Source organism: Enhydra lutris, unplaced genomic scaffold (assembly GCF_002288905.1).
Source record: "Enhydra lutris kenyoni isolate GAN:26980312 unplaced genomic scaffold, ASM228890v2 scaffoldscaffold27, whole genome shotgun sequence".
Classification (NCBI taxonomy): domain Eukaryota; kingdom Metazoa; phylum Chordata; class Mammalia; order Carnivora; family Mustelidae; genus Enhydra; species Enhydra lutris.
Window position 1 is genome coordinate 15410745 of NW_019154111.1, and position 24383 is coordinate 15435127.

The 24383-nt window shown below is 38.3% G+C and overlaps 1 protein-coding gene across 2 annotated transcripts in view; it reads left to right on the forward strand.

The window, feature by feature from the left end:
• The window catches only part of LOC111152012 (glutamate metabotropic receptor 8), a 757409-nt gene that overhangs the window by 615238 nt on the left and 117788 nt on the right, over positions 1–24383 (forward strand). For both annotated transcript variants that reach the window (XM_022510280.1, XM_022510281.1), the window contains exon 7: positions 7037–7173. In XM_022510280.1, the coding sequence (XP_022365988.1) occupies positions 7037–7173 (137 nt within the window). The remainder of the gene's footprint in view (positions 1–7036; positions 7174–24383) is intronic.

Here is a 24383-nt window from a genome sequence, read left to right on the forward strand (position 1 = left end):
TCAGTAGTGGACTTCTTCAATGCATGAAGGGTTAGAGCAATGACTGCTGAAATGATTTGTCTTTTAGACTGTGCTGTTTTATATAGATCACATTGAGCACTTGAAATACTAGTCTGCATTGAAATGATTTGTAGGTATAAGGCATAAACAGTTTTGATGATTTGGAATGCAAAAAAATGTAAAGTACTTCATTAATATTATTTATATTGGTTACATTTTGATGTCATACTGTTTTGCATATATTGGGTTACACAAAATGTATTGCTAAAAGTAATTTCATCATTTTTCTTTGACTTTTTAAAAACTTCTTTAAAGAAGAGCTTTAGGGGCACCTCAGTGGTGTAGTCAGTTAAGCATCTGACTCTTGGTTTTGGCTCAGGTTCTGATCTCCAGGTTGTGAGATCAAGCCTGGCACTGGGCTCCATGCTCAGCTTGAGGTTCTCTCTCCCTCTCCCTCTGCCTGTCCCCTACTTGTGCTCTCTGTCTCTCAAATAAATAAATAAATAAATATTTAAACTTTAAAGAACAGCTTTAGAGTTTCAGAAACAGGAACAGGGCAGATAGTCCAGATTGTTCTCATATTATTTTCCCCCCACCTCAAATACACAGTTTCTCCAATTATTAACATTTTGTATTAGTTTAGTACATTTATTATAATTAATAAACTAATAATGATACGTTGTTATTTGAGTCTGTAGCTAACATTCATTCTTTACATTTTACAGTTAGAGATGGTGTTTTAACTGAGTTTTGACTTGATTGAATGGACAGTTGATAGCTGACTACTAAGAGGGGAAAGACTTCGAGGAACATAATTGGAAATGAAGAAGTCTCAAATGTAGTGTCTAGATGCATCAAGTTTAGGATGATTATCAAACAACCAAATGGAGATACAAGTAGTTGGACAAATCTACACTCAGGGCTAAATGTAAAAATTTGAGACTCATCAGTGGAGATATGAGGTTAAATTTTAAATTAAAATGGTATGAAGAGGTAGCAGGAAATAAGACAAGAGAGAGAGGACAGACAGCTCACTTAAAAAGCTCTGTTTTACTCTTAAGGAAGGGTCAGTAATGGGATTTGTTTGCTTGTCTTTTTTTTTTTTAAGATGAGATTTTTTTAAGATAAGATTAGAATTATTTTGTCAACCGAAGGGAATAATATGGACAGTCTAACTTTGTTGATGTCCAAGGAGGAAAAGAGAACTGTGAACCTGAAGATGCATGGAGAGTGAGTGAGTCCGTGGGGTCCATGAACCAGGAGAGGAGTATGCCTGTGACATGGGTTGTGTGCATGTGTGTTTCTGCAGGAGGGAGAGATTAATATGTACATGCAGGGAGTTTGTAGGGCTTGTGGTGGAATGATGAGGGAGTTTTTGTCTGCCTGCTGCTTTTTCTCAGTGAGATACAATGAGATAAGCTGAAGTGTTGGGGGAGGAAGGTATTGGGTATGTGAGGCTTGACACAGTCAGTCATCCGGAGTGGGAGGTGGACCCACTGGGAAAGTATGGAAGGATTCCAGAGCAATGTTGACCACACACTTGATATCTGAGGTCATGAAGGTATACAATTGAGTTCATCATGATTATGTTTTGGCAGAGGAATAAAATTGGTTGGAGGGAGATCACAGAACCCAAGCAAGAACAGGAAGGAAGAGAAACTATCATGGGGGTGAAGTATAATGACCAATTGGGGGTGACAAATGAATCAATAAATTTAGATGATCATAGAACTTTTGCAGTAGAAGTAGAAGGTGGTGTAAAATTTGAAAGATAATATAGTTCCTGGAAAGGACTGCTTTTCGAGTGTGCTCATGGTAGTGAGTGGTGAATTGCATGAGAGGGATGATAATGGGAAGTGAGGAGGTCAGCCAATGTAGAGGCCAGGATGTTGGATCATCCAGTTGGATGAAGAAGCCGCCAAACATAAGGATGGAGAAGAATATAGAGGAATGGGGAGGAAGAAGAATACAGTCAGATGCTCAAGTCTTCCATGAACAAATGCTGACAGATATGTGTAAGAGTCATCTGACTGATTCCTAAATAATTAAACTATAATACAATTCTAATTCAAAGATATAGTTCTGTTTATTGATTATAATAAATACTTGATAAAATAAATTGGATAAGGAAAAGATGAGCATGAATAATTGAGATTCTGTTGAAAATTGATATTTCCGGTGGCATTTTGGTCAATGACTGAAGTCCGATATAGTCATTCTTTTAAGGGTGCCAGAGATTCCTATACCAACTGATTTCATTTTTAGCTTTCTCATTTTTTTCCTACTTACCCAGTAGTGCAGGTCGTTATGAGAAAGAAAATGGATAAAGTTTTGTATCAAGAGGAAAGAAGGAAAGTAATAAACATGACATAAACTGAGTGGCTTACACTTATAAATATATTTATAATATTTGCTCATAAAAGCAAATGAATTATTCTTGCATTGCTTTTTGCATTGTGGAAATAAGGTAATGTAGATCACCGGAGCATTAAGTGTAGTCAAAGGAATGGATAATGATGATGATGGCTTTCCTTTTATTGCACCCCTATCGTGTGCCAGCCATGCATTAAGTGCTTTACATACATCATTTCATGTGACCCTTGGAATAGCCCAGGGAAGTTGTGGTTCTTATGCACACCTGACAGCTGAGAAAATAGATTTAGTGAGGGTGACTTGCTTAGATTACACAAATAATTGGTGTCAGAAATCAAACTCAGTCCTGGAATCCCAAGCCCATACTCTTCCCCAGAACAATGTTCAACAGAGCCAAACATTTGCAAATAAAATCTTCATGGGCTGAATCATTTTTTCCTACAAAAATGTGTTCAAGTCCTTGATATGCTTAGGAATAAAAATATAGTTTTCCCAATGGATTTCTCATTGAACAGAAAATATTCAGGAAGACAGGATACCTGGGTGGCTCAGTGGGATAAAGCCTCTGCCTTCAGCTCAGGTCATGATCCCAGGGTCCTGGGATCGAGCCCCACATCGGGCTCTCTGCTCTGTGAGAGCCTGCTTCCTCCTCTCTCTCTCTCTGCCTGCCTCTCTGCCTACTTGTGATTCTGTCTGTCAAATAAATAAATAATAAAATAAGAAATTAATGTGCTTCAAAATTTCTGAAATAACTAAGTCCAGGAGATAATGTCTAGGAGATATCTATATCTAAATCTATATCTATTTATTGCTATGTATATTTATGTCTTACCTGTGTTGTGAGTGAATCATAATAAGGTGATGGACACACTGAGACATTTGTCATTTAAAATTTTTTTCTGGACAAAATGCCACTTAATTACATTTTTCAGGGGTGGCCAGATTCATACAAAGGATATTTTAAATTTAAATTTCTTACTTGTAGAAATTAGTAAACATTAGTAAGCATGGCCTCTCCTGGCCATTCAAGGCTGTTCTTAGTTACATAGACCACAGAACCAGGACAATCATTTGAGATGAGCCAGTATGTAATGGAGTCAGTTCTCCCTGTGAAAGGGCTAAAGTAATTCAACTGCAAGCCTAGCCCAAGTGCAGAAATCAGATTAATAAAGTAAGTTGCAGGAGTGGTTTCTAACATCATACTGATAACAACATGAAAGGGAGTCTGAAGGTCCCTTCATTTGTGAATAAAAAAGATGAGAGGTGACATAAATGCAGTTCATAATGTTATGAAGAGAGTGAGTATGGATTTACTTGAGATCATTAGTGAGTGCCTGATTTATGCTTTACTGCAGTTTATTCCCTCAGTGTGGAACACTGTCTTTGGTTCAGTGCCTACAAAGATTAGAGATACACTCTGCCTTCACTGAGGAGACCTCCTTTGTGAGGAAGGCAAAGTGTCTACCCAGTGGTGAGCACATAGTAGGCTCTCAGTAAATATCTGTTGAATCAATGTTTTGACCAGATATGGGGATGAAGAGTAAAAGTGTGTGGAGTGTAGCGAGTGCTGTGATAGAGGAGGGTAGGATGCAAAGAGGTGCTTGGCCTCCTGCTCCAGGTTTAGAAGATCAAGCTCCTTTAGGTGTGACCTTTGAGTCACATCTGAAAAGGAATTACATAGAGAAGAAGGGCTAGGAGGAAGGCAGAAGGGAATTTATGGATTATAACAGGTACAAAGACAGGGTGGTAAGAAAGAGCATGACAAATTTAGGGAACTGGATTTTAGGTATAGGTGACATTGTGTTGAAAGAGGAGAAGGAAGATCAGTAAGGGTGACTTGAGGAAAGCCATAGATGCTCACAGAGAAGTTCTATTTTCATACAGACACTGGATTTCAAACACAGCATTGCCATAAAACAATAAAGGAAATAATAATTAATACTTACATAATGCTTACTATGTATGAAATATTTTATGTATTTTAATTCATTTAATCTTCCCATATCCATCCTAGGTGAGAACTGCCATTTTAAAAATGAGACACGAGAAATATAGGGAAGTTAAGTAACTGACCCAAGATCATACATCTAATAAGTGACAGTGTGGGGCATTGAACTCAGAGATCTGGCTCCAGAACCCACGCTCCTAACCCACTGGGGTATACTGCCTCTTAATGCAATGTCAAGTTTAGTGTAAATTGCTGTCAATAATGATCTTTAAAGTAGTCCAACTAAAGAATTATTATTTTTGTGATAATACAGCTCTCCTGACCTTGCTTTCCAGCCGACTTTCTCAAGCTGGAGAAAAGATATGTAGAAATACCTGGCACAGTAGGAATTCTATGTAGCTCAGAGCACATTCACGAGAATGTGTTACGTGAGTGGCGTTCTTCCGTCTTGGGTATGATCGTGTTAAAAAAGATTGAGACTGCTGTTAGAGGAGATAAGAGGTCATTCAGTAAGTGATGTAACATTGGGGATTTTAGTTAGAGAAATTAAATATTCCTTTATTCATGAAGAAGATGACATCATAAGTTTTCAAGTGGTATATAAATGTCGGGGAATTGTTGAGGATGTTAGTATGAGATTCGTAATAGATAGGTATTTTTTTTTCTATCCAGGAATCATCCCCATTTGAATTTCCATAACCCCTTGTCTAGATATCACTTAAAGAATTTCCAGCATCCTCTCTATTACTCTGCATTGGTGTGTACTGGAAATACATATGGAGTAAATAATAATCATCACAATAATATCTAATTATCCCATGCATTGTTCGGTGCGCTAGATTGCTATTTGTTCATTTAATTCTTATAACAACCCTATGAGAAAAGTGTCATTATTATCTCCATTTTTCAGATGAGGAAACTAGCATTTAAAGGTTATGCTGCTCAAGGTCATTAGGAGTTAGGTTTTGGTCAGCTATGGCAAATGAGTTTCCATTTGAGTGTCTGTGGAGTAGCTAACATAGTACCGGTTGATTAGAGCCCTCTTATTTTATTCCCTAATTCCTCATTTCTTTCTTGATTTATGTATAAAGTCACTTCCCAAATGGCTTAATAATAATGATTTAAATGCATATGACTCTTCTAGGACTTCAAAACATGTTCATATTCATCGTTAAGTCCCTACATGACACGTGAATAAAAAGAGACACACACAAGTCGTGGAAATAAATGGGAAGTGGAGTTAGCATGGTCATGCGGGTCTTGACTCTCAGACCAGTGCTCTTTCCTTTAGGCTGTGCAGTCTCTTATGGCTTTAGGAGTCTTTGCAGATGCCAAGGATCTATGGTCTCATCAGAGACTTCACACTGTGTCCAAATTTTTAAAAAGATTCCAGAGAACAGAGGAAATCAGACATCTCTGCATTAAATACTTGGAAAGCACCCTTATTGCTACTGTGTGATTGTGATCATATTTACTTGCAAGTTATTGTCTTAATTCATCTATTTTGTTTGATAAACTTAAAGGCTTTAGAATTTTGTGATTATTGGTATTAGTTAAAAACTCTGCAAGTAGAATAAGGAACTCATTATAAAGTAAAATTATAAAATGGACATATACAACTGTCTGTAGTATATATTTTGGGAGAATACAATAGGAAAAGAAATAGCAAGGAGGAGACACTTTCTAGCATGGTATGGAAATTAAATCCAATATGCTGCGACAAGAAATTCAGGGGAGAGGGCCTGCAGAGAGAAGATAGATACAAAGAAAAGGGATTGATGTCAGGTGAATTTGTCAAGATAGCAGAGTCATCCAACAAGAGGAAGTGGGGGGGAGGGAGAAGCTAAGGACTGGTAGAGAACGGGAAGGTCTCTTCAGATAGTGAGGCTACATGCAGCGAAGAAACATGGGGGTAGCAATCCCTTTCTACTCTTAAAACCTGTGATTCTGGAACAGTTAATAAGAGGGCAAGTAAAAATGAGCAGAAGCTATGAAGAGAAAGAAGAAAAGCTGAAAGCTTCTTAGAGAAATGGGAGTTTAGAAAATATTGCATTGCTTGCAATTTCATGCATCTTGCTGCTGTGCCCTGGTGAACCAGGGGAACCTTTATGATCTGAGTGGAGTCGGGGCTTCCCAGTGATTGCTGTCTTGCCCATTGGGAGGTTCCCAGCAGTGGCCCACATTGATATACTCATGGGCAGAGGTAACAGAAGCAGGGGCTGAGAAGAGAAATTGAATAGGGAACTGCTTTTGAGTGGAGTTCAAGTCTGAATAAAGTCAAACCTGAGAGAATGTAGCTCAGATATTCTCCTGCCAGGTTTTGAGTTGCTGTTTGTAGTTCACATTCTGCAGGAGGTGTTGTGCTTCAAGACATTTACACTCGTCTCTATTGACTGTCACTCTGGGTAGCCAGGATGGAATATTCAGCTTATCAACTTATATTTATTTAACTGTTATGTACATTGCCTAACTTGGATACTCACCATTTACTTTCTAATGTGCATAATAAAGCATGTCTTCTTCCTATATGTATGTCTGGGCTTCTTTTTGTGTAGAAGATATTATGCTATCAAGAATGACCTTGTAAGGATTGCTATCTTCATATCTCTTACTACACACAATATATTTTTATCTACCATTCTTTTGTAGGGAAAAATAAGCTCAGTAGGCTATCTCACTAAAACTTTATTAACATTGTTTTCTAAACATTTATAGGTAGTGCTGGGACACCTGTCACTTTTAATGAAAACGGAGATGCCCCTGGACGTTATGATATCTTTCAGTATCAAATAACCAACAAAAGCGCAGAATACAAAATCATTGGGCACTGGACCAACCAGCTTCACCTAAAAGTAAGTATCAATATAGATTTACATTAGTGTATGTAGTTCTCGAGGAGAAATGCTTCATTTTTAAGTTCATAATACAAGTGTTGTTAGAATTGTCTTGTAATTATGTTTTTTAAAAATGTATGTTTTTATCCTTTCTTCAGCTTTAAAATGTTACGGAAAATCTCAAATGTCTATAGAGAAATCTGGTGTCTGGAGGGATTTAATGAAAGACCTCATTTCCTTTTAAGTGACTTCATTGTATTTAAGGAAATTTTGCCCTTTTCTGAAAGACTTGCTTGTTTAAGTGTTGGTATACTCTACACGTGGGGTGTGTGTGTGTGTGTGTTGTGCATTGTGTGGGAGGAATGACAGTGTGCGTGTATTTCACCTTTGCCATCTCATAAATTGAGACCTTATGCCTACATCTGATTGATGGAAGTGAATCATGATCTGTATTTACATTACCTCTTTGAATTGTGACATTAGAGAAAGTTAGTGTACCCAAAAGTGATGTTTAGATAATTTGACAGCCTTTAGGGCTGACTGCTGTCCCTGTCTACCTGGGGTGTCATCAAGGCCCAAGACCCACAGATCTTGCAGTTTCTAGAAATAAGTGGCCATGTGAGGAAAACTTGGAAAGCCTAGCCTAAGTCGGGTCCCAGGGCCTGCGGGTGGTGCCAAAGGTAGCTGGGCATTTCCTGCCTTGGTGTCACCAAGGACACAGAGGGCTCTGTGTCCTCCTACTGGGCCTGCTGGGGCCCCAGTGGGGAAGCATGCAGCATAAGTGTGGGGTAGAGGAACCTCATCAAATGTGCCTGGCTGGTGGCAGCCCTCCAGGGGGGATCCCCTAGGGGTCTGTGGGGATATTGGAGAGAGCTATGTGGTATTGGCACCCACCAGTTAGAAGGGGCTCTGGAGCAGGATGCTTATCCTGAACCTGAGGGACAAGGGATGCCCAGAAAGGGACCAGGACTGTCAGTGGCTATTTGGGAGGGTATGGGGGTGCTTGGAGCAGCATCTGCTTATCACTAGATAAGGAATGATTTCACCTTTCAACAGCCCATAGTGTGGCATCAGCGCACACTGGCTTCTTCCAGTATAGAGAAATAAGGAGTGTGCCCTATAGTCTCAGCTAAGGATTGGAGTTCTTTCGTGGCACACATCTTTGACAGTTATAAAATGACTGAGGGGCTAAAATAAACTGAGGGGCTGAGGAATTCTCGTTCCAACAGCGTGTTTCCTCTGGAGGCAGAAAGGTGCTTTTTTTTTTTTTTAAAGATTTTTTTATTTATTCACTTGACAGATAGAGATCACAAGTAGGTAGAGAGACAGGCAGAGAGAGAGGAGGAAGCAGGCTCCCCACTGAGCAGAGAGCCCGATGCGGGGCTCGATCCCAGGACCCTGGGATCATGACCTGAGCCGAAGGCAGAGGCTTTAACCCACTGAGCCACCCAGGCGCCCCCAGAAAGGTGCTTTTAAATGCTTCAAAGAAACTAGAAACATATCGGTCTACTGTCTATGGTTCTAATATGCATCTCGTTCTTTCCTATAATGAAAGCATCTCCTCTTCTTGATTCTCAAAGCCATCACAATGCTGTGAGGATTGAGTTTACTTCCTAAATGAATAGTTAACTTCATTTCCTAGCCGTGCCTTATCCTAGCTAGAAGGTAAAGGCTTACGGCATACAGGAGGGAGGAGATCATTCTTGTCTGTGTGTGTGTAACACTTGTACATGTGCTTTCTTGTGTTTGAACCCACTCAAAAGATATAAGTTTGGTATTTTTAATACATCTCCTACTTTCTGTGTCTCCAAATATAGTGGTATGCTTATGTAGCATCAACCACCAAAAGTTTCAACAAGGAAGCAGATGATGAAAAATAATGAAACTGGGATATTTATGATCTACTGTCTTTGAAATGACTTCCTGATAATTATCACACTTCTGCCTTCAATAAGGCACAAAGACAGCTGATATTTCCAACTACTGTTGTGCTCTGTAAGACCACAAATCTACAGTTTACTAAATGTAGCAGCCTGAGGAAATCTTATCTATTCTTCTGCAACCCAAACTGACATTTATCAAAGCATTGTTTTGATAACTCTATAGGTTATTAATGCCAATCTGAAAATCAATAGCTTTGTGGCAAAAGCCCTTTTGAAAGTGGACTTATGTGGAATAAAATAATTACACATGACAAAGACAATTTGTAAGGGTTAAAATAGGGAAGCTACTTTTTATCTGATGTTTATTAATGCCAAACTGCCTATTATATTCTTGTGATCAACATGTACATTAACATGTACATAACAAAGTTCAATGGTTGAAAAACATGAGCACTAGTATATAACTCTAAGATACCTAAAATATTTATACATACAAGTACGTATACACAGACACATCTCTCTATGTGTATGACTTATTTATTATAAAACTTCGTATTGAATCTCAAGCTTCTCTTTTATGTACATTTAACGGTGCATGAAAGTTTTATGTTTATTCTTGTGTTATTGTTCATCAAATATATCCAAACAGTTTGTAAGAATTATTTCTCATGCATGATTATGATCATTTATAACTAGATAACAGTTCTGTTTTTACCGAAACAGAGAGAATGTATCTCTCAGGAGAAAAGTAAGTGAATTAGACTGGGCAGAGAGATTATACCTCAAGAGTTGACTTCTGGAGCCCAGCTGGACAAATTGTTTCTCCTTGGATCAGTGACCTGTTTGAAGGTCACCTGTTTGAAGGCGTACAGGGTGTTTGGAACGTGACCAATTTATTAAAGTTCTGCTTAGATAGTAGTCAAGGCATGGAACAAATGCTTTGCTTTTGTTCTGTAAACAATGGAAACATTAGTAACACCTATCTTATATTAGGTGTTACTAATACTTATATTAGTAACACTTATCTTATGTGGTTGTAATATGAATGAAATGAAACAATACAATAAAGCATTTAGTCCAGGACTTGGCACACATGAAATGCATAGATATTACCTATTTTTTTTTAAGATTTTATTTATTTATTTGACAGAGATCACAAGTAGGCAGAGAGGCAGGCAGAGAGAGAGGGGGAAGCAGGCTCTCTGCCGAGCAGAGAGCCTGATGTGGGGCTCAATCCCAGGACCCTGGGATCATGACCTGAGCTGAAGGCAGAGGCTTTAACCAACTGAGCCACCCAGGCGCCCGATATTACCTATTATTAATCCAGAATTAATTAGAATTAATTAGAATTAGAATCTCGTGATTCTATATGGCCAGTGGGAGAGCCCATAATCAATGTGGTGAGCAGAGCACTGCTTATTAGGGGGGCACTTGGATTTGCTTTAGAAAGTTCTAAGAGTATCTTTTCATTAAAATGTGGACCATTTGTCTCCATCGACACTCTTTCTGCCTATCTTTAATATTGGCTTTAATACTCTAGAAAATCTATCTATGCTTAAAAAGTAACCTTTCTGTAAGACAAATACAAACTTTCGTTTTGTATGGTAGCGTATGGCGAGGTATTATCAGCGAGGCAGCTATTTTTTGAATGGATTGGATAAATTCATTCCGTGCACGTACTCGGTGCTAAGGTTTGAGACAAGGCTGAGTCACTGGCTCTCAGGGCACTCACAGACTGGAAGGATAGAAGGGCACTCAGACCACCAACGCTAGTGCAGTGAGGCAGGTGCACGGAGCATGGGGCGTGCGTGGTTTCGCAGCGTCAGCCCAGAGAGAGGTTCCTAACCTGGCCTGACTGCTGAGGAGAGCAGTTGACAGACAGGGGACGATAACCTCCCCCATGTGCTCCATCTCTCCTTAATCTATTAAACCAGTTTTACAATAGATTTTACACTCTTGGGGGTAAGCATTTAACAGCCAGTCATCGGACTGAATTGTTTGTACTTTCAAAAAAGCCAGTTTTTCTGGCTGAACTCAACCATAGGACAATTCTGTACGCAGAGTGTACAGTTAAGCGTATATGAGTGTGACGAATTTGCCCTGAATGTACCTTTAGTATAGTGAAAGAAGTTTTAAAACGAGTAGGTTTTTTTTTTTCTTTTTTTCCTGGAAAATTATGAGGTGTTTTATTTCCTCGAAAGCATTGTCTTTATTCTTTCAAATATTATTGTTTCTTTTTCTTTATTATGAGACTAACATATGTTCTTAATTCAGCAATTAGAATCTGTTAGTGTAATTGTTTAGTTTGATTTAGGTTTTCTATTCAGTCATCTCAGTCCATGCATGAAGGGCATGTTATCTACTTGAGAGTGAATTTGAACAATTAGGTCTCTCCATTTTGTTTGGCTGAGTCTCTCAAGAGGCAGGTGGTCCTGATTAGTGATTATAAAACATTTTGTAACCTAGAGGTTCAGAATAAACAGCCGAGCCTGAATTGTGAGAAGAAGAGCCATATGCTGCTCAAAGTCCACAGGGAGAAGGTATATGGAGGTTACTGGATGTGCCTAAAATAATGTAGGGTTCACTATTTTACACTTCCAACCAGAGCTACGTGGGTGGTTGTTGTTGTTTTGTTTTGTTTTGTTTTATGGTGGGAATGAGACATATGTTTTTGCTTGTCTTATTGTCTTGTTTTCTTCTCTTTTTATTCAAGTTAATAATTTGGAGAAAAATAAGTGTAGTAAAGGACCATGGTTTCATTAGAGTGTCTCAACCATAGTTATTAGAGTCACAGTATCAGTTGGGAAGGGTGATTTGAAGCCAAAGGGCTTCACTGACCCTGATGTAATTTTGTGTAGGTTAGTCCATAAAAGAGAGTTACTCTTGACCAGGTACTAAATCCAGAGTCTCTGTTTTCTCATCTGTTAAGTGGGGATAATAAATAGGCTTACTATGAAGACTGAACACACTAAGATATAGTGGTCAAACATGAGACCTCAGAGGTGCCTGGGTGGCTTAGTTGGTTGGGTGGTTGCCTTCCTTTGGCTCAGTTCATGATTCCAGTGTCCTGGGATAGAATCCCATGTCAGGCTCCCTGCTCAGTGGGGAGTCTGCTTCTCTCTCTTACTCTCTCTCTGTGTTCTCTCTCTCAAATAAATAAATAAAATCTTTTAAAAATATATGGCCTCGGGCACCTGGGTGGCTCAGTCGGTTAAGCAGCTGTCTTCTGCTCAGGTCATGATCCAAGGGTCCTGGGATTGAGCCCCATGTTGCGCTCCCAGCTCAGCAGAGAGCCTGCTTCTCCCTTCTCCCTTTCCCACTGCCAGCTGCTCTGCCTACTTGTGCTCTCTCTCTCTGTCAAAATAAATAAATAAAATCTTAAAAAAAAAATGGCCTCAAAATCAGAAAGAAAGATGTTTAAATTCTATCCTTCCATTTGTGAGTCTTATGGCCAGGGCATGCCATTTTACCTCTTTTAGTCTCAGATCCTTCATCTGCGTGGAAACAGTTAAGACTACTTCACAGAATTCATGAGATAGTTAAAGGAAATCACATACACAAAGATCCTAGAACATTGCTTGCCACATATGCAGGGTTCAATGGATATGATAATAATAATTTGTTTCATTTTATTCTGCCACTGTAACCAACCTATTACCGAGGACCTATAATCCTATTACCGAGGACCTATAATTTCAATGTAAATTCCATATATGCAAAGCATTTTCTGCCTTTATTTGATATTTTGGGTAGGAATTTACCTTAAAAAGAGGTGCATGTGCCATAATAATTTATCTGTACCTATGCAATACACCCAAAATGTTTATTTTGATATTTAAAAAGGGCTACAGGCTTTGGGGAGCACCAGAAATTTGAGCAAAAATTTTTTTAGTTGAATGTCTTTCCTATGTCCATGTGGTATAGTACTTATGATATGATATTTTAATTAAATATATATGTAAATTTTATTTATATATAATTTAATATTTAATGTATAATTTAATATTAAAAATTATATGTATTTAACTGTAGATGGTCAGCCAGGTATATGCTGTACTAGGGGTTCCTTAGCTTGCTTGGAATACAGAAAGGGAGAATTCCTCAGTGCCCTCATTTATCTTGTGGGTTTGCTGTTCTTTCTACATGTAGCAGCGTTTCCATAATGAAGTATATTGAAATAGTCTTGAAGTAAGGATGGATGAATGGAGTTGGAACAGTGTTTGTGGGGAGCCTTGACCTTTTCCCTCTGCCTGGATTTCCTCATTTGTGAAATTGCCTGCGTTTGGAAACACTCTTTCATATCATGATCATTTCTTATGAAAGATAGTTCACCCTTTGAGGCCAGCATATATAAGCTCCCTTTCCCACTAACCATGAATGTGAAGTCGGTTCTCTGAAAACTTTCACAGTCTGACAGAACTTTATTGTCACTGTAGTTCCTGCCCTTCTACACCATTCTGAAAAGACTATTCTGCTTCCTTTTCTTATAACAAGATGACTAATTGTCAGAACTATATTTTGGGTTATTAGGTGTAAATTTATTCCTTTTTAAAAAGCCATTTTTGGGTCAGTAGTTGTATCTCTGTTTATGAGAAAATAAGCATTTGGCAAATTCATGTTTTTGACATGTTGAACAAATATCAAGGTGATTAAATTTCAACTATGTTCTTGCTAGCCCAGAGTAGGTACTCACTAAGTATTTGTTGAATGTCATGAACAATATGCTGATATTTTCTAAATACTAATTAAATGTAGAACAATGATCTGATCCAAGGTTATTGATTGGGAAGTGGACTTGTGCACAGGTTATTTATTCAGTGACCTCTCGCTGCCAAGCAGAATGCTAAGCTGTTGGAGAGTACAAGGTTGAATAAGATAAACTTCCAAATACCGAAAGATTTGCAATTTGGGGCGTCTGGGTGGCTCAGTCGGTTAAGCATCTACCTTTGGTTCAGATCATGATCCTGGGGTCCTGGGATCAAGCCCCCTATCCTGCTCCCTGCTCAGCTCCCCTCCATTGTTCGATCTCTCTCTCTCAAGTAAATAAATAAAATCTTAAAAAAAAGATTTGCAATTCATTAAAGGCAACTATATACTTGAATAACTACAATAAAAGCATAATTAGGTACAGATTAAAGAACAGACTATGAATTCAGAAGGTGTAATGATTACTTCCAGCTAGGGGGACTGGATAAAGTTTCTTGATTAATGAGATTCAGATTTACTCTTCAGTTACTTTGGTGGCCAGAAATGTTTGCAAGAGTATACAGGCTATGGAAAAAGCATCCACCCATCCATCCATGCCAGAATAAAGTGCCTCCAATGTGCCACTGCCGTGTTGGGTGCTGTAATGATATAGAAGTATTTCAGATTCAGTCCCTAGGGTCACACCCAAACTAGTAACACTAAGCAGTAGCAGAATCCAAGGATGTGTCTCTTTCATGGGTTCACAGTGCATCCATCCATTTTCCTTTATTGTCTCTTTTAACACACATTCTTATTAGCAAAGTAGGACTAGTGTTCACAAAGAAGCATATTCTGTCTTGGTCTGCAGACAGAATTGGGAACTGTTTTGATGCAACTAGTTTGTGATATCCCCATGGAAATAAGTTGGGAAGACTCTGATATTGGATGGCCTGATAGGAGAACCCTAACATCTAGAAGACCCCTATCATTTGTTCTCAGCACTGATAATTTGGGGCAAAGAACCTATTCTACTTGTCTTTAAATCTTTAACAGCATAATGTGGGTCTCACTAAATATTCGTTGAATAAATTAATGAGCTAAAAAATGAAAGTAATGTTATCTTCACAAGGCCATAAAGGTGAGCTGACCCTAAAATACTAATCTGGAGATAAAGTATAACCTGGGAGCATATGGGGTAAGGGCCGAGATCCGAGTCATAACAGTAATCAAGGATGAACTCAGATATAAAAGCCAGAATAGAGAATCTAGTTTAGGATCCATCTTTCAAACCCTATAAAAGCCAAGGGAAAATCCAAAGTCACATACAGGAGAGTACGTGTAGGGGACCCACATAAGATTCTTTAGGACTTAACTGTTACTATTACCACTGGCTTTTATTCCTGTCATGTGATTTGCAGAGCTTCTAGACCCTGTAGGACCTCAGAGTTGCTTAGTGGCTTTTGATGCAAACCTCGAAGGAACAATATTCATTGTTGCCTGTCTGATAGATTCTCTCTGCCTTGTCTGTCCATCTACTTGGTTTGAGCCTTGTTCCCTAAGACATTTAAAAGGATTTAATAAGATCCATTTATCACAGCAGGATAAACAAGCAAACCAGTGAATTAGAAAGACAGAATAGAGAGAGTTAATAAATTTTAGTTAGTAGTCAAGTTTGGTTTCTTCATCAGCAATTACAACCGACAGATTCATCTAGGCTGTTCAGTTGAGTAAGAATCATGCTGATATTTTAAGAACATACAAAATCATGCCATATAAAAATATTGCTTCCAGAATAAAGTGCCTCCAGTGTGCTATTGCTGTGATATTTTAAGAAATATAAATTCATGCCACAGAAAGTATGGTTTAATATGATTAAGAATTGAGATGCTGGATTCGGTTACCTCTATCTCATTGAAGACAGATTCCTAGAGTAATCTAATAGTATCTGGGGAATCTAGTAGCTAATCAGGGAAAATATAAGTAGAGCATTAAAAAGTCTATTATTATTGCTGAAAAATAGGTGAAGACACAGGTGCTTAATTAGTTATTTTAATAAGTAATTGTGACAGTGACAAAGAAAGGGAAATGAAAGCTGAAAATATGACAGAGATCAAATTAGATTTTTTTTTTTTTTTTGATAGAGAGGGAGAGAACATGAGGGGGGGGAGGAAGAGGGAAGAAGAACCCCCCCCCCCCCCCTTGCTGAGCAGGGAGCCTGATTCAGGACTCGGTCCCAGCACTCCAAGATCATGCCCTGAGCTGAAGGCATTTGCTCAACCAACTGAGCCACCCGGACACCCCAGAGGTCAAATTAGAAAAAGCAAATCAAAGAATATATTGCAGCTCAAAGAAGGACGTAGCATAAAATACAAAGTGCCTCTTTATACCAACATCAAACACCATGGTTATTCTAGACTTTTATGGGAATAATAAAGTAATAAAAATTACTATATGTGGTATTTTAATCCTTATTCTAACCTTGGGAGAAGTAAAGTAAGAACAATTTTAATGTGATGAGTAGAATAGGAAAGGTTAAAATAAGGTTATAAACATAAAATGATAATGTAGAATAGAGGAAAACTGGTAAAAAAAAAAAAAGTCATTTTCTTATGGTAGATTTACTAAAATTTATGTGAACCCTGTATGCCAGGGTACTTTTAAAAAGCTCAATGGACACATCAATGTTATTTAAAATCTACAACATACAAGAGAATTACAAGTAAGAACTGCAAATTATTATATATGAATAAAATATATCACCCCCAGCTATAGATAGAGGTCAGTTGCTGGTAAGGGCATGAACTAAAAAAAAAAAAAAAAAAAAAAAGTTACCGTATCTATTGACTGAATCAAAAGTTTAACATGACATCTCTCCTCAAAATTCCACTATTTAAGGAAAGAAAATAGAGCCAGAAGCTCGATCCTGCCCCAAGACCCTATGCCATTTTACTGAGGTTATGGATCCTTATCTCCAAATGAAGTTCTAGAAATCTGCAGTTGTGTATATCTTGGGGGTGATTGAGACATAAATCCACAAATACATAGAGGGATATAACAAGGACACATAAAAGTACTAAATTTTATTATTGCTTATTTGCTTTTTTTGTTCTGAAGTCATTTTTAATTAAACTTACTTTGAGATAATTACAGATTCACATGCAGTTGTAACAAATAATAAAGATCTCATGTTCTATTTGCCTGTTATCTTGAAAACTATAGTATGGGGGCACCTGGGTGGCTCAGTGGGTTAAAGCCTCTGCCTTTGGCTCAGGTCATGATCCTAGGTCCTGGGATCAAGCCCTCCATCGGGCTCTCTGCTCAGCAGGGAGCCTGCTTCCTCCTTTCTCTCTGCCTGCCTCTCTGCCTCTCAATAAATATAATCTTGAAAAAAAAGAAAAAGAAAAGAAAACTATAGTATGATATCACAACCAGGAAGTTAACATTTATACCATTCACCAATTTTGGTTAAATCTCCCCAGTTTTACTTATACTAGTGTGTGTGTGTGTGTGTGTGTGTGTGTGTGTGTGTGTGTGTTGGGGGTGGTTAGTTCTGTGCAATTTTATTACTTGCATTGGTCCATTCTTCTACCAGAAACATTCTAGTCAGAATACAGAACACTTTCATCACCAAAAGAATCCCTGTGTTGCCCTTTTATTGCCAGATCCACGTCCTTCCCATTGACCTCCCCCAGTACCCAGCAATAGCTGTTATGTTCTGTATTTCTACAAATGTGTCATTTCAAGAGCTGTGTAAGTAGAATTATACTGTATATAATCCTTTGAGTTTAGCTTTTTTCACTCAATGTAATTCTCTCAACATTTATCAAAGTAGTGTGTCCCTTTTATTTGCTCAGTATTATTCCATGGTATGGATGTATCAAGTTTGTTTAACCATTTACCCTTTGAAGGACACCAGCAAAATAATTATGAATAAACTTGCTATAAATATTTGTTCAGTTTCATGTAGAGAGAAACTGGGAAGACTGATGTCTTATCTCAGAACTGAACTAATTCATTTTTATATGACAGTGTTAGAGTTATAGTTAACCCTTTAATATGGAATGTCTTTAGAAAATAAGAAAGGGAATATTATTGCTGCAGCAGGTACCCTAGACTTATAGCTGGCATAACCACACCTTGAATGGCACCTACTACAATTGCAGCAAATGTACCCAAGGAGAAAATGTTCTCATTTAAAAGTAACACCACCTAGGTCTAGCTCCTTTGAACATCATAGTCTAAGAAAACAGACTTGCATTCTTGCCTCTTGTGCTTCCCCTTTCCATCCCTTCTATCAATACTGCACTGAAATTGCTGTCTGTGGCACCAAAAAGAAACTGTGACTGAGTTTCCAAGGCTTCCTCAAAGTTGCCCCTCCTCTGTGTTTCTTAACTTTTTCTAACACACTGGTAGGCTTTGCTGTATTTGTTCTCGTTTTACTGCTTTGTAGCTGTTAGGTCCACTGGTACATGCATTTTTTTTTTTTTCTGCATTCAGGCCATGATTTTAGATTCCAAAAATCAGACATGACTTTTAGATTAAGCCGCTATATGATCTTTGAGACTACTGATTGAAATTCTTTGTAAAAGTGTTTAAAGGGAACCCAAAGGGGCAGATGACCATGGAACTCTCCTAGTAAGAACATACTTTGAACTTGGGATCTGTGAATTAAATTTTTTAGACTTGTACAACTCATAACTCTATCCCTAAAGCTAGCTTATCCAAGAACCAGTCGATTTTTATACATGATATCCATAAAATGTGTGATAGAGACGTGATTTCATATCATTCAAGGCACAAATGGACTTAAAGGACAGACCCTAGGAAGCTCTGTGATGATGCAGAACACATTGCTGAAAGTCAGGAGACGGGCTCTCTGCCTGAGCTTTCACGAATCTTGAGATAGAGCTGTGCTTTACAACTAAATATGTGGGGCCTCAGTTTCCATGTTTATAAAATTAGGAACCAAGGATAGCTTTTCACTAAAATTTCTTCCAGATCTATTATTTTCTAATTCGATACTTAGATAGCAGAGTAATGTAATGAGTGTTTTCTTATTTATTTACGTGCTGTTTTTTAGCTGAAAAATGTACCCTAAAAAGTGTAAGACCTCATTCAGTCATCTATATAGAAGTAATGCTCCAGTGTAAACCTCACTGGTCAGAGGTCTTATGTGATTATTTTCAATTCAGGGTATTTATTTAAAGGAGCATGGCTGCGTACAGCCAATGAAAATTAAAACAGAAAATTAGAGAAGTTACTTTTATTTTATTTTATTTATTTTTTTAAAGATTTTATTTATTTATTTGACAGAGAGAGCAATCACAAGTAGGCAGAGAAAGAGGCAGAGAGAGAGGAAGGGAAGCAGGCTCCCTGCTGAGCAGAGAGCCTGATGCAGGGCTTGATCCCAGGACCCTGGGATCATGACCTGAGCCGGAGGCAGAGGCTCTAACCCACTGAGCCACCCAGGCACCCCACTTTTGTTTTAATAAGGATGTATAAATTATTAACAATGGCTATGCTATTAGTTCTCTTTTGATTTTGCAGACAGGCATTTTTATAATCTGCTTTAAAAATAGGACTATGCTATAGGGAAGCTCAGTTTATTCTGTTAGATGGACTGAAATCAAGCAGGGCTAAGTAGAAATAACTAATGTGATTTGAGAAATGCTAGTTTATTTGGAAAGCACTTTTGCAGAAAAGATAAAAGAAAGCTAAGTTCCGTGTGAAGAATTAGGGTATGTCACGGTAGAGAAGAACAGCCCACATCTGAGCAATAAATGGGAGCTAGGCTTATTTTTGCTCCCATAAAAAAGGAAAAATAAAATGATTTCAGAATTCCCACTGTGCCATCTCAGATTTGCTTGCATTCAGCTTGTGACATTGAGACTATCAGTGCACAAGCATTTATTTTTGCCCTTTTACCTCCTTCACAGTAAGCAGCTTTACGTTTAGAAGTAGACGAGTGGGGACTCAGGCACAGCGGTCACGTCTTGATTCTGCCTTCATGCCCACTTATCTGGTTCCTGAATCTCTCCAGAGTTCTTCCCACTCTTCCTCAGCTTTTCACATATTTGTGGGTTAAACTTCTCTCCTGAGATGAAGTTTCGCATCTGTTACGAGCCGGATAAGCAATTACTGGGCATTGCATGACAAACAGAATTTTTTCATATCCTTTAAGAGAGTCTGAAGAAATAATTGGCCTGATAAAGTTAATACCATTCTACTATCCATATGACACAGCCTCCCACAGGGCAACTGGCTCTTTTTTTTTTCCCCAGAGTTTGTGGTGACTCTGAAAATTAGGAGATTTCCTCTCTTACCAAAAAAAAAAAAAAAAAAAAAAAAGAAGAAGAAGAAAAAGAAAAAAATATATATGTTTCTAAAACTGAAGCACCTTCCAGAATGATAACTGTGGGTCTTGTCCAAGTCAGCATTTTCTCCAATGCCTTCCTCAGAACACTGGGTCTGCAGGATTTTAAATAACTGCAGTTTGGGCACACAAAGGCTCCCAGCTCAAGTAAGTTTAAGGGGTGTCAGGACAACTGTTTTTGTTTTGTTTTGTTTTCCTGCAATACTTGTGAAGCCTTTAACATGCTAATGCACATCATGACTGACTGAGAAGTAGGCATCGGATGTCCTATTTAAGAAATTGATTTGACCATGAATCCCTTTTTTATTTGAAGAACGTTTTGTGGAACTAATATTCCTTGAAGCTCATTTTGAGAAATGTTGGCTTAGGATGAATTTTCCACCTAAGCTGAATTTTACATTTATTAACTCATTTAATCTTTATCATAACCCTGTGACTTAGATACTGGTAGAATGACCCTTATTAGACGAGGAAAGTGAGGTTAACAATAAGTTGCTTTGTTCAAATCACTCAGCTAGAGGAAACATAAGTGAAATGCACAGGCGCACATGGCCCACTCCAGTGTGCAGGCTTCTAGGAGTTCTGAAGTAGAATCAGGAAGAAGTGGTAAAATGATCAGATACAGGAAACAGGAAAAGGAGGAGCTTGTGATGACTCTGAGGTGGATGATAATGCAGGAGAAAGATTTCAGGGAAAAGGATGCCATAGGACAGAGCTCTAAGGAGGAAGTCATACTGAAGCTAGAGGGAGCTTGAGTGTTTTGGACAAGGGACATGAGGGGAAGGCCTGCCAAGGCTAGTTGGGAGCAGACTGCACTGGAGCAGAGGGGGGCAGACTAGGAATTTTCATGAAGACCAGAGGGAATAGGAAGGGGAGTCGCAAAGATCTATTTAAAAAGTGAATTTTCAATTTGGATCTCAGCTTTGCGTGTGGATATCACCCTGTAACTGGCATCAGTCATTGCAAAGAAATGACGGGATCACCACTGGGCGTTAGGAGGAGTAAATGCCATCCGCCTACAAAAAGGTGGCTTACAGAGACAGCTAAAATTTAACAGTGCCACCTGACCATTTACATTATTCATAGGTCTGCTTTTGACTTAGGGCTTATTTGCTACAAAAAGAAAATTATCCTTTATTCTAACTGCAAACTTTTTTTCTTAGTTTTTCAAGGGGAATAAGCAGGTTCTCTTTTTACAAAACACCTCAGTTCTGTTCTCTAGTATTTTCTTGAACTTTGTATTGACTTGATCTCATTTTAAGGAATTTAAGGAATTTTAAGGTAGGGAGAACAATTCAAAATTTATTTAACAATTATTTCTATAATATTGATTAGTAACAGGGTACTAAGCAGAGGCCTTGCGGTTTAAATTCATTTTTACTAATTCCCCCTGATTTTTGCATATGTAAGTGAACAATTGAGTGAACAAATTCAAGAAACATTGAACATTGCAGTGGAGTTTTTAGTTCCGCTGACAAATTATAGATCCTCTTGGTGTACCCCAGAAGACAGACCAAAGTAAAACTTCTTTTGCTAGAATACCAACTGCTTTCACCCTTTCCATAAAATCTCCAGAAAACTGGTTGGCCGATGATGATAAATTCTATCAGCATAAGAGCAAAGCCTTGTTGGGATGTGCACTGCCCACCATAAGCTTATTGAACGGTCCCTGCTCCAGAATAGAGCCCGACCTGGTCACCACACTAGGGCTCTGACATCTTTCCTCTTTCCTAGGAAGTGGAGGTTCCTATTATACACTAACTAGTTCCTCTTTGATTGAATCTCTTTAAAGGTCAAAAAGGTTTCTTTTGTGAAAATACTCTGTAAACCTCAAAATTCTGTAGAATTGTTGCTTCTTACTTGTGAAGGCCATAGTCATTTTGTATAGAGGATAATAGTCACACAAAGTTACATTTAAAAAAAAAAATCAACTTTTCATTTCCTCCTTTGGGAGGATTTTTGACATATGTTGAGGTACGCATAAATTTAGTCAGAATTGGGTTTGCATATATTCCAACAAAACTGAACTTCTAATATTTAGTTTCTTTCGATTTTTGTGTCCTTTCTTAGTGTGGGGTGTGTGTGTGTGTGTGTGTGTGTGTGTGTGTGTGTGAAGTTCCGTCTTTTACCCCTACTTAGAAAAAGAACTTTTCATCCCTACTTCATATAAGATAATGCCCATGGAAATTTCTGGTACTGTAACTGACACACAGAGTAGGTTCTCAGTAAATGTGGGTTGAATCTGAAAAATTTCATTGTAGGTTTGTCACTTGACCTTTTCTCCCTTAGTTCATATGGGGAAGTCCAGCTGGGAAGAGAAAATCTGTTTGTTTGTTTTTTTCTTTTAATTTTCTTTTCCTTTTCATTTACTGATCATTCTTTAGCTTATATAGAAAATAAAGTACTTGTAAAATTAGAGAACTAAAGACCAAAATGAAAAAAATGGAAATGTTTCATGCATGTGCCCTTTTGCAGCCTTTCAGGAGATCATATTTGTTGGCATAAAAAAGATAGCTGCTTTTCATAACAGGAGCACTCACCGCTCAGGAGAATGCCTCTGGAGGTTGGCAGCCATCTGCTGCTGCTCCCTAGTGGCTGCCCCCAAACTGCCCAGATAGTCTAAATGTTGAGTGGAAGAAGAGAAAGGAGCAGCTGTTCTGGAGCTCTGTGGCTGCCTCTGCCCTCCTCATCACCTAGCAAATACTCAGCACAACTCATGAAGCAGGAGACTCACTAAGGCAAGCTGTAGTCCTCTCCACACCATCTAGTTGCTCATTCCTCACACAAACTGCAAGTCTCTCAAATTTCCCCTCAGCTTTATTGAGACAAATTGACATGTAACATTGTGTAATTTAAGTTATATAATGTGATGATTTTTTTTTTTTTACTATGTTCCATTAGCCACTATATAGTACATTAGTTTTTGGTGTAATGTTCAACAATTCATTAGTTAAGTTTAACACCCAGTGCTTATCACAGCATGTGCCTCCTCAATACCCATCACCCTGTTACCCCCTCCCCCCACTTCCTCCCCTCTAAACCCCCAGATTGTTTCTGGGGGTCCATAGTCTCTCATGGTTCATCTCCCTCTTTGATTTCTTCCCCTTTGGATTTCCCTCCCTTCCCCTATAGCCCCCCTGTGCTACTGCTTATGTTCCACATATGCGTGAAACCATATGATAATTGTCTTTCTCTGCTTGACTTACTTCACTTAACGTAATCCCCTCCAGTTCCATCCATGTCGATGCAAATGGTGGGTATTCATCATTTCTGATGGCTGAGTAATATTCCATTGTATATTGTATCCATTCATCTGTTGAAAGACATCTTGTCTCCTTCCACAGTTTGGCTATTGTGGACATTGCTGCTATGAACATTGGGGTGCACATACCCCTTCTTTTCACTACATCTATATCTTGGGCCATCTCCTCTTTATTATTCCCATTCCTTCTTCAGGATGCTAAATGGGAATGTGGTCAGGAGACTGAGAGACTGTACCCAGAGGGTATGGGATTCTGGCCAAACCGTATTCTGCTCTCCATCTTGCTGCTTTTATTTCCTTAACCAAAAATTCCTCCCAGGTCAGACATGTATGTAAATACATCATTTTATTTGGCTTCAAATCGATCCTTTATGATGATATCACTGTTTATATGTAATAGGAACAATATGAATGTAGGATATTAAGAGTTTTTCACTCTAATCTCTTTAAGGAAAATCACTTTTGCTGTCCATAATCAAGTCTGCATATGAGGGGAGTATCAGGAATCACTGAAATATGCTTGTTTGATTTATATCAAGAAGATCAGAGAAAGAAATGAATATATCAAGCAGATGAGAGGTAGAGGAATAAAGAAAAGAACATGGGTTGGTTTGGTGGGAGATTTAAAACTTAAAAAAGAAGAGTTTTTCAAGTAGCCACTAAGTGGAAAGGTACATATACAGAGAGATAGAGAAGGGAGGGAAGAAGAAGAGAGAGAGAGAGAGAGAGAGAGAGAGAGAGATGAATGCTTGAGATCAAGAAAACTTCTGTAGAAGAAAGCATGCTCAAAGGGGGAACAAAAGGATTTTAAGAAATTGTGCTTGGTTAGATGAGTTACATAGAGATTCATCTTTTGGAATTGCTGAGAAACTTTAATAAATATTTAACTTGCTTCCAAATTATTGCTTTGTTATTTAGTCACTACATTATGAGGCAATGGAGTTTTCTGTGGTGACAGCATTTGAAGGTAAAGTGTCTTGCCTGGTGTTTTTTGGGGTAAATCATCACCTAGAATATAGACTGG